At 37.5% G+C, this 11,647-nt stretch overlaps 1 protein-coding gene across 2 annotated transcripts; it reads right to left on the minus strand.

Annotated features, from left to right (window-relative positions):
• Window positions 1–718: 718 nt before the first annotated feature.
• Window positions 719–6,847, minus strand: tescb (tescalcin b). Of its 2 annotated transcripts, XM_082170606.1 has the most exons (8): window positions 6,695–6,844; window positions 5,811–5,880; window positions 5,159–5,239; window positions 3,524–3,663; window positions 3,338–3,399; window positions 3,105–3,212; window positions 2,001–2,048; window positions 719–1,808 (listed from the first exon to the last, which is right to left on the minus strand). In XM_082170606.1, the coding sequence occupies exons 1-8, from the start codon at window positions 6,756–6,758 to the stop codon at window positions 1,731–1,733; spliced, it is 651 nt and encodes a 216-aa protein (XP_082026732.1). In that variant the 5' UTR covers window positions 6,759–6,844; the 3' UTR covers window positions 719–1,730. The 2 variants fall into 2 exon arrangements, with proteins under 2 accessions (XP_082026732.1, XP_082026733.1); XM_082170607.1 differs by lacking the exon at window positions 5,159–5,239 and having other exon boundaries at window positions 6,695–6,847.
• Between the last annotated feature and the right edge of the window lie 4,800 nt (window positions 6,848–11,647).

The following is an 11,647-nucleotide window of genomic DNA, read 5'->3' on the forward strand; positions in this document are numbered from 1 at the left end:
GTACTTAAGGACTTTTATAAATGAGAAATGCAAGTTTTCCAATAAAAAAAAGAAAAAAAAAGAAAATGAAATTCCCCATCTCTTTTTAATGGAAAACATGTTTATGCAGGCAAAATTATCTGGGGATCCACCAAACTCTATCATCATACTGCAAGATTATCCAGAGAGCATTTTCCACTAGTTCATAAAGGTTTTAAACCTTTCTAATGAACACTTGACATTGTGCACCATGATCTCTAGTAGCTGAATGGTCCTGGAAACTTCTGTCCTGAAGTTGTGCATAACAAGAGCTGCATTTTGTTCATACAAAACAGTTAAAACAGCCACAGTGATATTTGTTATGAGACATTGCATCAAACTTCCTGATGTCTAACAAAGTTGATTTCTGTAGAAACACAGATGGGTTTTTTGTAACAGTGCCACGCTTTTCTAACAAAGGGACTGGCACATCTTTTCATGAAACAAGAAAAAAAGGGTAGTGGGTCACAGAGTCTTTCACAGGTAGCTTGTGGTGGGGAAGACCCCCTTATCAGATAATATACAATCAAAACAGGTGCTCATGTGAGAACTTCTTTCCTGTCTTGTGTTGGCAACCTCACTTGACACTTTCACACGAAATATGAAAGTGATCATCGCCTTTTTACCGTCAAATACTGAAGAGATCTGAGAAATGCTTTGAATTGTTTCAGTGGGGGAAAAAACAGTGCATTACAAAAAGTTTTGCAAGATGCCGTTTTATTGTGGTAAGTTGCAGATTCAATACACCATAAGTGCATGAAGAGTCTTTTTTCCGTTTTAAGGTTAACAGAAGAAACATTCATTTCTTCATTCTGAGACATTTTTTGCCCTTTCACAGAGTAAATTCAAGTTTCATTTTTGCAACTACAAAAACGCTTTATGCAAAACAAAACTACATTTGCATAATTCATGCACAATTTATAACTGCTAACACAGCACAACTTGAGCTCTATGTCTCAAAGTTTGTTATTACTGAAATATACGTGGCTGCTGATATTGATTAAAGGTCTTTGGTGTCCACTAGCAGTTACAGATCATCAATGCCATGGTGTCATTATTTGTTTGAGAATATTTTGTATTGTTTATAATGTAATTTTGTTGATACACTTCTAGTTGCCCTTGCAAGAACAGGCTGAAACATGCTTATTAGTTGTACATAAACCTGAGTATTTCTATATCCACTGACACAAACAAAGCTGTTACATTAGCAATATCTGCTGGTTGATAAGAGTAACTGCAGTTCTTTATTTCAGATTATGGATTCAAGTAGTTTTATTTTATTTGTATTATATGCAGATCACACATAAAAAGAGCACACAAAATATTGCTATTGCTATATCACAGTGTTAATAATATGAATGGTCTATTCAGTATTAATACTGAATTACGTTTGGTTATAAGCATTCAACGTTGCATTTTTTTTAATAGGAGGGTGTATACAAGTAAAATAAATAAATAAATAAATGCCTGCTTAGTATTAATTATATTGGACCATAATTGTGTAATATGTGCATGCAAAGCCAGGAGTTTCAGATATCAAGATACTTTCTTTCTTATTGCTTTTTAACTTTTGTAAAATGCACACTCTGAGCTTCCTATAAATAGTTCATAGAACTAGAGATCTATCCAAACTATTCTAAACCGGCCTCATCTAATAAAGTGCTTATTTTACTAGAAAGTATACATTTAACCAGCAGTATTTAGACAGAATGTTACTTGCACAATACAGTAGTGTCCATGTTTAAGAAGCGAATGTGCATTGTTGTCTCAATTTCAACTCCTTTAAGAATCTGTTGAAACAAGGAAAAAGAGTGAAGGCAAGTTATATTAGTTTACACATAACAATGTCTTATGTTTACACGTGTTGTATGTGATGATGTTTAATGCAAATACAAAGTAGTGTATTTGCTTAAAAGATAATGGCCGCCAAAGTGTAAATTAGACCATCTGGGTTGTGCATAAAAATATATCAATTTACAAACCTTCAAAAACTGCTCAAATGTTATTCCTTCAAAGAACTCATCAGGTGCCTGGTAAAAACAAACACAAAAAAACAGATAGATTAGCAAGAGATTTTGTGTGTGTTGTGTGTTGTGTGTTGTGTGTGTGCTTGTTTAACTGTGCCTGTGAGGGCCAAATTACCTTACTTATATGGTAAATATCCTGACATTTTTAATTTTTAAAGGCTTATAAATTGGCCAAATCATTCTTGTATATAAATCTAGTGTTTTGCACAGGTTTTGTGAGGGTTAAGGGTCAAGTTGTGACACATAAAACATCATTAATCAGATATAAAAAACAATAGAAGTCTGAGATTTTCTTACTAATATAGTGAAATGTTTTGTCCCCAGAAGTGAGCTAGCGTTGCCTTCACATGCTATCGGAATTATCATAAATATGAGTTTCCTGTTAAAAGTTGGACATTAATGCCCTCTCAAGTCGTATTTACCATTGGGAAGCTCTAAGATAATTTTGATACCCAAGTTTCCGAGATGGGAGTGAGTGAGTGAGTGAGTGAGTGAGTGAGTGAGTGAGTGAGTGAGTGAGTGAGTGAGTGAGTGAGTGAGTGAGTGAGTGAGTGAGTGAGTGAGTGAGTGAGTGAGTGAGTGAGTGAGTGAGTGAGTGAGTGAGTGAGTGAGTGAGTGAGTGAGTAAATGAGTAAGGGAATAAGTATGAGAGTGAGTGAGCAGGTGTGGGTGGTTGAGTGAGCGAGTGAGTGAGGGAATGAGTGACCGAGTGGGTGAGTGAGCGAGTGAGCGTGGGTTTTTGAGTGAGTGAGTGAGATTTTGGGTTGGTGGGTGGGTGAGTGAGTGAGTGAGTGAGTGAGTGAGTGAGTGAGTGAGTGAGTGAGTGAGTGAGTGAGTGAGTGAGTGAGTGAGTGAGTGAGTGAGTGAGTGAGTGAGTGAGTGAGTGAGTGAGTGAGTGAGTGAGTGAGTGAGTGAGTGAATGAACGATCGAACGAACAGTGAAACCTACAGCACCATCACAGAACAAGTAGGAACAAATTCAGGTTACAACTTGCAATATTGATATGTTATCTGATATACTCCACACACTGTTGTTGATCCAGCCACTAAATAACATACCATGGGACCTACTGAGATACTGGCAACCTCCAGCATTGCAGCATCTGCAATGCCCTTAGCTGTCTCCCTTCCAAGAGCTCCACTACGGGACAACAACTCCTCGACTACCTATAGAGAGACCACAACACTGCTGATAATCTTTGAAGATAATCATGAACTACACACACACACACACACACACAGTAAATGCTTTACTCAGATGGATTGAATTACACAAATGAGCAATTTCTTACATGTCTGTATTCCTCCAGTGTTATTGTTCCATCATTGTCTGTGTCATGCATGTTGAACAGAACTACAGTTTCAAGAAAGAGACAGTATTGTTTCACTAGTATTGTGAATTCATGGCTCAGTTCACTGGTACTTTATCTCCAAGTCTTTTAATATACTTAAAAAATATTATTTCTGCATGTTCTTACAGCGTAGTTTGGCTCTCCTCATTTCTTCTCTCTGCTCCTCTGTGATATGATGGGTCGGTGCTCTGAAGTACGACATGACGGTAAGGAATTCCTCAAAACCAATTTCTTGCACAGATCCCACATCATCTTTCTGGAAATTCCTGTGTAGAACAAGCAAGTGCAGTAACATGTTATTGCTCCATATCAGCTTTGTTGAGCTCTGAATGTTAAACTTCACTATTAACCTTCAGGTCAAGTCAAGTCAAGTTTATTTGTATAGCGCTTTTCACAATACAGATTGTATCAAAGCAGCTTCACAGTATTAAATTAAAATAATACAACAAAGTTTGTTTCAAGAGGAATTTATTGATTGATAAAATTAAATTAAATATCCCCAAAATATCCCCAACTGAGCAAGCCAAAGGCAACAGTGGCAAGGAACCGAAAAACTTCATCAAGTGACCTAATGGTGTCCTAAAACTCCATCAGGTGACCTAATGGAGAAAAAAAAACCTTGGGAGAACCCAGGCTCAGTCGGGGGCCAGTTCTCCTCTGGCATTTATGAGCTAGAGGCCGGATTGTAGTTTGAACTGTAGGATTATATGAATGCCTGGCTGAAGAGATGCGACTTTAATCTAGTTTTAAACTTGGAGAGCGAGTCTGAGCAACGAACAGTATCAGGAAGACTATTCCAGAGTTTTGGAGCCAAATGTGAGAATGCTCTCCCTCCTTTGGTGGTTCTGGATATCCTAGGTATGACCAAAAGCCTTGAATTTAGTGATCTTAAAGAGCGCGATGGATTATAGGGTGATAAAAGATCCGTTAAATAGACTTGAGCTAAGCCGTTTAGGGCTTTATAGGTCAGTAGCAATACCTTGTAATTAATACGGAACTTTATAGGTAACCAATGCAGTGATGATAAAATCGGTGTTATATGATCATATTTTCTTGATCTAGTAAGAACTCTAGCGGCGGCATTTTGGACTAACTGTAGCTTGTTTATTGAGGATGCAGGACAACCAGCTAGTAAAGCATTACAGTAATCCAGTCTCGAGGTCATGAATGCATGAACTAACTTTTCTGCATCAGAAACTGATAGCATATTACGTAGCTTAGCAATGTTTCTAAGGTGGAAAAATGCTGTTTTTGTACAAGGTGTGTGGTTGTCAGATGAATGTTTGACTTAGAGGACTTGGAAAGAATAGAAGACACTATTCTAACACAATTTTAAAGCTTGCAAATTGTTTTTGACTTTAAATATTTGTTTTCTAAATGAAATAAAGAATGTGTTCAATCTGTCTATCATAATTAGAGATATAAGTAACAATAAAAAACATCAAAAATCAAACAAAACAAAACAAAATTCTTAAGCCACAAAAGCCACCTGCCCAAATGATGCTAGCCATATAGTGAAGAAACAACCACACAGTGCAAAAAGACTTCTCTTTACTATAAAGGTGTAGTTTCACATCCCTTATTAAAGAAGACATGCTGTTGATATTTGTGAGTAAAAAAAAAAAAAAAGAACTTTCAAAATGTGACCTAGTATTCAAATGCAATATCACATTTGTAAAGCTATAGGGGATCATATCAAGCCTCACATAACTATTGTCACTACAAATATCAAACATATACACAGTATGAACAATTACAAACCTTTTATCAAAGAAAGCCTCTATAATCTGGGACCGAATTGGGTTGCTTTCCAAATCTTGGATTGTTTTAAAGTCATCTCTCCTTTAAATGACAACACAAAACAATTAGGCCTAAGTCTGACACATAAAAGGCCAGCATTATGGTTTTCTGTATAACCAAATTAAACCACTCAAGCAGACCTATTAATCAAGCATAACACTAGTTCTGTCATGACAACTCTCAGAGTGTTTGGCATGTGATGGATATGACCATGTTGATATTTTTGGCCATGGCGGAATAGATCTGTTATGCTGCTACTGCTGTACAATGTAGCACACATGAACTACCCATACAGGTGGAGCTGGGGAAGGTAAGCATTTCTGAAAGCGTACAACTGCTACAGCAATGCTAACCAAGTATTTGAAGGTTGAGCTGCGAGCTCATTAGCTACTGACACATAAGGAACCAATCAGCTGTGCCCTACAGAGAATAATGTGATTGCAAGCAAAGTGAGATCAGCCTGTGCCATCTAGAGTTGCATGACAGAACTTAGCATTTTTTCTAATAGTAAGTACCAGCAAACTGGTTTGATTTGATTCTTGAAAGTCATTCTGTTGCAACACAAAACATTCTGCAGAATCATCTCCCAAACAAAACAAAACTTGTAGATTACCGTAATGTTTCCTCGTTCTGACTGAGCTGCTTAAAACGATTGTGGAGGATTCCGATCTGCTCCAGTGAAACTGAGAGACAATGAAAAGAATGGAGATCATCAAACAGATGACTCACTAACTGGCACAATGCACTATGTATGAAGTGAAACAACTGCTAAAACTAAATCTTGAATGTCTCACAGTGACATTTGTAACTGAATTATGAATGATCACGAGTCATGCAGAAACCTTAAAAAGGACCGGTAAACCAAAAATATTAAATTCTGTCATTATTTACTCACCGTCATGTTGCTCCAAACCCTTATGACTTTATTTCTTCTGTAGAACACAGAAGGTGCTGTTAGAGACTGACCAGTCATTGTTCACTTACATGGAACAAAATGAAAGTGAGTGAGGCTTGAGGCTGTCATTCTGCCAAACACCTGTCATATGGGTTTGGAACGACATGAATGTCTAAATGATGGGGGTGAATCATCACATTTTTAGGATACACACTGTAGGCTATTCTTTATTTTTGTTCCCTTGTGGGTCTGTAGGACAGAGGCATCAAACTAAGCATAAATAAACCACTTGTGAAACCAGATGCACAATTTGCAGTGTTGTCAAAATATGAATGCTAATTACCACAAGCCCATATTAGGTTTTTTTATATTTAAAAAAAAAAGAGGCTAAATATTTCAATAAGTAGCCTACATACGCAGTAGATCTATTCTAAACAGTTGATTACACCACTTCAAGTTGTGAAAAGATGACATTTCCGATTTGTCACTACATTAATTCTCACTTTACATTTCCTGAATAAATGGCCCTGCGTTTGTCAAACATTACAATATAAGTAATGGGTTAAGAATGTCATTAAACCCTTCGTAATAGTTATACTCACAGCCTGTCTTCTGTGACAGGGTTCGATATTGATGGTTATCCGACAAAGACTGAAAGCTCCCCATCACGATAGTGATCCTACACCAAGCGTGTATGCAAGTCTGTTCCTCGATCTTCCGGTGGTTTGGGTTTCACAGTCACTCGTACAGCCGTGTTTGCTTTGCAGAACAAACGCATGCAAATTGCATTATGCCTTGTGAGAATGAGAACATGTCCCCAGGGTCCTAACGCCGCATAAACATCCTCCGCAGGAACTGCTGTTCGAAGAATTCACGCCTACGACGCTAATCCAGTTTGTAAACCTTTATCACACCCAAACAGATATTTAAAACTGATATCATGTGTCTACACAATGAAGACTGATTTGAACGAAGCTATCTCGGCCACATTCATTCATAATACATGTAACCGTGACAGCAGCAGACGTACAGCTCTTTCTGGAAAACAGAAATGAAACACTGACATTTCTGAGAAGACCATAGAAAAGCAACCTTTGAGAAACTGGCGAGGTAATAGCAAAGGAAGGTGAGATCCATTTGTTTTGTCACGTCAAAATTGTTGCCCTAAGTAATATTTCGTCTTCAGCCTTTCCTTGAAAATAAACACAAGCCCTTCACTCTGATGACATTATTTTATTCAGCCGCGGGAAGTAATGGATGCACAAACACATAAACAAGATAAGCTTGGACATTTTTTAATAGATTTTTTTATTTAAAAAAATGGAGAAGCATTTCGAAGTCATTTCCTAATTTATTACCAGACTCTAAATTAAAGTCTACTTTTTATCCCTATAATGTCTACAAGACTTGGTTTAAACGCCTTATCACTTCAGGCATACCTGAAAAGCAGTACACAGGTGCATTGCTAAATCTATTTATATTTGTAATGTATTAATCCACCACACGATGGCAGTAAAGATTAATCAGATGACGATCAACCCATATAAGATGTTGCCCGTATTTTCCTCACTTTGCAAGCACGGGATGTAGTCATATAAAATGACAATACAATTGGAAATAATGAAGATATGACTTTGAATAAACCAATAAAACTCAGCGATTTCCAAACAGGCGTAGGCTATCCGATTGTTAAGTCTGACGTCACGCGTGACGTTTTGGGTCCCAAGCGGTCCAGAAATAACAACGGTGGAACCTGTAAATTTATTTACGATCACGTCCTTCTTAGTGAGGCACCCTTGGCGGTCAAAAAGGGTTTAAATTCCTTTAACACCAACAGAGTGGTTAGTGTAGCTCATCACTCAGGTGGCATAATTAAGAGTAGAGTCCTCAATGAAAAAGAAGATTTACGAGGTTGAAGTGAGTTAGCTCGGGACACGAGACACAGCACTGCGGCATTGTAAAAACACTCAATAATAACCAAAACACCAGCGAAAGCGGTAGGTAGGTAGAGAGGACCTGGACTTTGGACCCGGAAAGAGTATTGGTTACGTCACGACTTAACAACCGAATACTGTTCCAAGGAGTGCTTGTGAGACTTGGATTTTGGAAGAGAAATTGATTGATTGTGATTAATCAAATGTATTTAAATTTGTAAATTTTTTTGGTTACTTTTCAGTATAGACTAACAATTCTGATAAATTCTGAAATAAATTGGATTATAAATACAAGTGCCAAATTCGTCATTTTGCAAGGCAGCAATCTGATCTGAGCATTGCTCTTACACATTGAAGACTTTAAAATAAAGCTGACAGTTTGACCCAATTCAGATCCAATGTGTGGAGAATAGTTGGTTAAAAACTTTGAAGAAACTTCAATTCAGCAGAGGACCACTCGCCTTGACCTAGTTTAGAAGAGCTGTACATTTATATCCACTTGAGAGAGAGCACACCAACAGCAAAAAAAAAATAATAATAAAAAAACGAAAAGGTGTTTGTCTTTTTTTTCTGTCTTTACAGCTGCTTTCTCAGTTGCACTGAAGTTTTCTATAAATAAGCCAAGCGCTGGCCAGTATGGTCTCAGCTTAACTTTATGTCCATAATTTTTATTTTTCCATTTTTTAATTTTCCGGATAAACCATAGACTGTAAAAAAAGAAACCCTAGGAATTCTTTTGCTAAATATTTTTGCAGAAAAAAAAACTATATATTTTCTTTTATAACACCTACATGACCTGGCAAGTCTAGAATTTATCATCTTTATTTGTTGACTAATGCTGGTACAATTTTCTGGGACTTTCATTGTGATATTCCCACAGAGACACTCCACAGAGAAACACTTCTCTAAATACTTCAGTGCTGCGTTTAAAATGCAAATCTTGCTTGATTGACTACAAAGTACAAGTTTATAGGAGATAAATTATATTACTTCAGTCATGTAAAAAAACACCTTGCTTGAACAACCCATGGAATTACATTTGTATAATTCATTATACATTTCATTTCACTATTATGAAATACTTCAAACGTCATTATGAGCAAAGTATAAATACAATTGTGCACACACTAGTACATTTAGTCTACAAGATATGTGCTGCACAATGATTCATAAAGTATTAAACAATCTAAATGCAAAACATTAATTCAATTTTAGTGCAAGCTGAAAGATTAGTCAATGTGATTTATTTCAATATAACTGGTGATGCAAGATAATGAAGAGAATCATATTCTGATGTTACAAATTCAAGTTACAAATGACTGAACCTACTCTTACTTTCAAAATGAGGTGGATGCCTTGGTAGATTTGAATCTCATTGCTTTAAAATCACAAGAAACTTTTGGTCATGCATTAGTTCCATATGCATAAGTCAAGTCACCTTTATTTATATAGCGCTTTATACAATACAGGTTGTTTCATTCAAAGCAGCTTCAGAGTAATAAACAAGAAAATAACAATCAATGATTCAAACTTCATCAAATAGAAGACAAAATAAAAATTATGTTGTAAAGCAGCTCTACAGAAGACTCCAGAAGACCTTGATATGAAACTGTATACCAAAAATAGAAAAGGTTTTGCATATATACCATGAAAACAGGCACTTTTCTTTGTTTGCCTATAAGTGCTTTCAATAACTTTTCACAATTAAACCATAGGTGTCCCCCCGCATAATATTTTGCCTTATTATTATATTAACCAACAAACCCACTATCAATAACAGAATTCACATGTGGTCATATACGTTCCAAACAAGTAAAGCACATCTTTAAAGAACAAACATTAATATTAGTTTAGAAAACAAAGGGAATAATTGCAGTGCAAACCCTGGGTCTGGCTCTCGGCCAACTTCTGATGCACCTCACGCTTCGGCCGCCCCCACCAGTGGAGAGAGTCACTGTCTGTGTCTCAGTACCCCCAGGACGCCCTCTCATTCAGAGCAGCTGTTGTCTGAGAGCTAGAGGCAGCTCTCTGACACTCTGTCAGACTCTCCTCTTAGAGCCCTTCCTCTGCATGCCAAACAGCCAGTGTGTCCTCACATTCTCATGATAGTGCTTTCATTAAAAGCAAATATCTTCAATTAAATCACCATAAATGTGCACTGAAGGCATGGAATTGTGCGATGACCCCCGCCGTTTGATCTGTAAGCTCATATTAGGAATGTGACATCTAAAAATTGGATTTTTTTTTTTATTCAAAGCTTTGTTATTATTCGGGAAGGAGAGAGCTGCCTTCTTTCATTGTCAGTTATGTCAACTTTTACCGGATAGGAGTGGACATCATGTCCTTGAGCTTTATAACAAAGCCGCGGTCCAAAGAAAGGAAATTCATTACACCTCCGAGCAGACAGCCTACTCCTTCGGTAAACAGAGTAATGCTTCAAAGCTCATGAGAGGGTCTTACTGGTCGGCCTATATATTCCATCATACAATCATATTGGAGTCTTGGTCATCTACAAAGCTAACAAAGCTTTCAAATGGGATTAAAACACATCTTCTATCATTTCATTAGCAGCAAATTGTAAAATTGTGTAAAAACCTATTTAAAGATAACCATATTTAACTCTGTTCATATTTTGAATGATTCTCTGGTTATAGGTAGAAAGTCAAACATTTGATCAAACATAAACTGATTGCATTGCAGACTGTGGTCGATGTGTTCACTTCCCTTGCTGTAAAGACCCTGTGTAACCCCTCTAGTCCTACTCGCCCAGCTCCCAGCGGGACTCGAACCAGTGTCTAGCAGAGATCAGGGGAGTGAGGTTTACTTGTACAGCTCTCACTAGCTTGCCTCTGTTACACTTACCCCCCTAAACCTCAATCCCATCAGGGTCACGGCACCAATATAACCCCTGGTCCTACTCGAACCAGCGTCTCCGGCATGGAAGGCAGGCACGCTTACAAGGACGCAAAAGACCGCAGTCGCTAGTTCGCCTCTTGAGATCAGGGGAGTGAGGTTTACCCGCAAAGCTCTCACTAGCTGGCCTCTGTTACACTGGCCCTTTCCAGAAACTTTAAGCAGTCACATAAGCCTCTATTAACATGCATAAAAGTGAGCAGGACATCTCATACTGCAACGCAAACGTTGGTGTATGACACCAATTCAAGTGTGGTACAGTTTGATTGACAATATCATAATGCCAGCAATCTACAGAACAAAACAAATGATGCCCAGTCAACTACAATTATTTAAGACTGATCATAACTGCTGCTCTATTTTATTTTGAGCAAGCAATGCCAAGTCAACCTTCCCTACCCTGTCCCATTTTACTCTTGAAAACTACCACTTAGAGAATTGATCACGTTTAACTAAAATTTACATTCAGTTACAAGACACCATGCAGGGCATTTAGAAAAGTTTAAGAAAAAGACTTAAAGGTACTACTAATGCATTTTTGTTCCCAAAGAAATGCCATGGGAACTGTGAGAGTCGTTATAGGTCAGATCTAAATGAGAGGATGCCTACGGTGACAGCTCACACCAGATAAATATTTAAATCACACATGGTGGAAAATATAAAAGTAACTGCAGCACTGCAGTTGAGAACAGGACAAGGGAGAAATAC

The sequence above is a fragment of the Leuciscus leuciscus genome (assembly GCF_965113295.1).
Source record: "Leuciscus leuciscus genome assembly, chromosome: 5".
In the NCBI taxonomy this organism is placed as follows: domain Eukaryota; kingdom Metazoa; phylum Chordata; class Actinopteri; order Cypriniformes; family Leuciscidae; genus Leuciscus; species Leuciscus leuciscus.